The 1,729-nt window shown below is 43.5% G+C and overlaps 1 protein-coding gene across 1 annotated transcript; it reads left to right on the plus strand.

Annotated features, from left to right (window-relative positions):
* Positions 1-14: 14 nt before the first annotated feature.
* On the plus strand, positions 15-443 carry PPTG_24079 (hypothetical protein; the record flags this gene model as incomplete). Its single annotated transcript, XM_008915036.1, has 2 exons — positions 15-39; positions 178-443. 2 exons carry the CDS (start codon positions 15-17, stop codon positions 441-443), a joined length of 291 nt encoding a protein of 96 aa, XP_008913284.1.
* Positions 444-1,729: the final 1,286 nt, after the last annotated feature.

The following is a 1,729-nucleotide window of genomic DNA, read 5'->3' on the forward strand; positions in this document are numbered from 1 at the left end:
ATTCGGCTGGTGATATGCTTGTTGGTCACACGGTGTCCGGTTTGCCAATCCATAAATCTGAGTTTGCAATTCTTCCACCCAGGTTTAAAGGCGAGCGATATCAAGTTGAGACGGCAAAATGAATTTGCTATCGTGGTTTGCCCCCGAACGTCTCATTAATTGGCGAATATGCTCTAGTGTCTATCGTCTACCACTACACGTACTTGAAAGAGTACCTTCCTGAAGAGCTCCCAATTTTTCAAGCGCCTTTGATGCAAAACAAGCAGAAAATTCAAGAATTGAAGAAGTTTATTATCTGTGACGAGGCCAGCAGTGAAGAGACGATCACTGTCACTGGTGTTCCATTGCACGTTGTTTCATTATCGGAATTACAATCGTGGTCGAGTTACAACGCTCGGGATAGCACAATGGTGCTTGTGAAGTTATTGAGGGTATCCGCTTAGTTTTAGACGATGCAGCGGAACACCGGGGTACTCCAAGTTGTTCCCGGGATGCAAGTACAGTACTCAACTGTCTTAAAGAGGGAGGATACCTGTGTCAATGACCTGAGCCACTAGAACGAGCTGAGCCCAATACAAGCACGGACAATATTCATTCACTCACCGCCATCTTCCCGCTACACACTTGGGGCGGGGACTTTCACCTCGTCCCCAAAGGATATGACCTGCCTGAGGGGACCGCTGACCAAGCCTGGATCTTCTGGTGTTGTGGTGATCCATCACGTTCTCTGCCCCCGTGTCGGCGATTGAAGAATGCGGATCTTCGTGACAACAAGCAAAACAAACGACTGTCAAACCTTAGTTCCTGATGAACTTGGTGGAGCAGCGGGCTGTAACACTAGGCATCGATACCAGATCACTCACCGTCGAAGAGGCCGTGTCAGCGTTCCGCAGATGTGAAGAAGTACTGGCTGTTTCTGAAGTTACTACTAAGGCACGCAAACGGCGATGCAGCCAGCTAGTCTGGCAAACAGTTACATCAATCATGCATAAAAAGGTGCGGAGGGCGTTATAATAACAATAACAACGTAACAAGGCCTTCGTGTACCTACAGCAGCGCTTGCTGAAGCTGGTCCTTTTCTTGGTTCACTTGGTGTGTGCTGCTCTCATTGCAATATTAAATGTGTACCACCTTGAATGTAATACCTCCGGTAAAAAGCCACAACCCTCCGGTAAATTCCGCACAAGTAACTTATGCGCTTTTTGTTTTTAATCAGACGTGTAGTACTATTAATAATAGTGATATTGACGGTCGCCATTTTCTTTTTTTAAATTTGACGGTTTGTTCATATAAAGAATGAATAATGCTCGGGGAAAATAAATCAAGATACTGACAAAATGTTATGGGGGATCTCGCCAAACGCTTCAATTTTGAATTGTCATTTTGAGCGTTTAAAGCGCTGGAAGTGCACATTGGCAAACCTTAATAAACTGTACACGATACTTTTTATGTGTCAGAGTAAAATAGCAAGCGTATTTTCAGGTATTACTTTTATTAACCGCGCATTCGTGCCATAATAACTTAGAAGCGCCATCTGAATTTCTGTTGCAAATTATTGCGGCGACTTTTTTGTCGTTCTCAAAGGGGAATTTACATAAGTAAGTCAGAAATAAGGACTGAGATTTTAGATGGGAGTAGTAACCAAATCTTATAAAAAAAATACTAGTACTGCTTTTGCGTCTGCAGTTTTCATAGTCAGTATAATCGTAAATACATTCGTTCCGAATTT

Source organism: Phytophthora parasitica (assembly GCF_000247585.1).
Source record: "Phytophthora parasitica INRA-310 unplaced genomic scaffold supercont2.67, whole genome shotgun sequence".
Taxonomy (NCBI): Eukaryota; Oomycota; class Peronosporomycetes; order Peronosporales; family Peronosporaceae; genus Phytophthora; species Phytophthora nicotianae.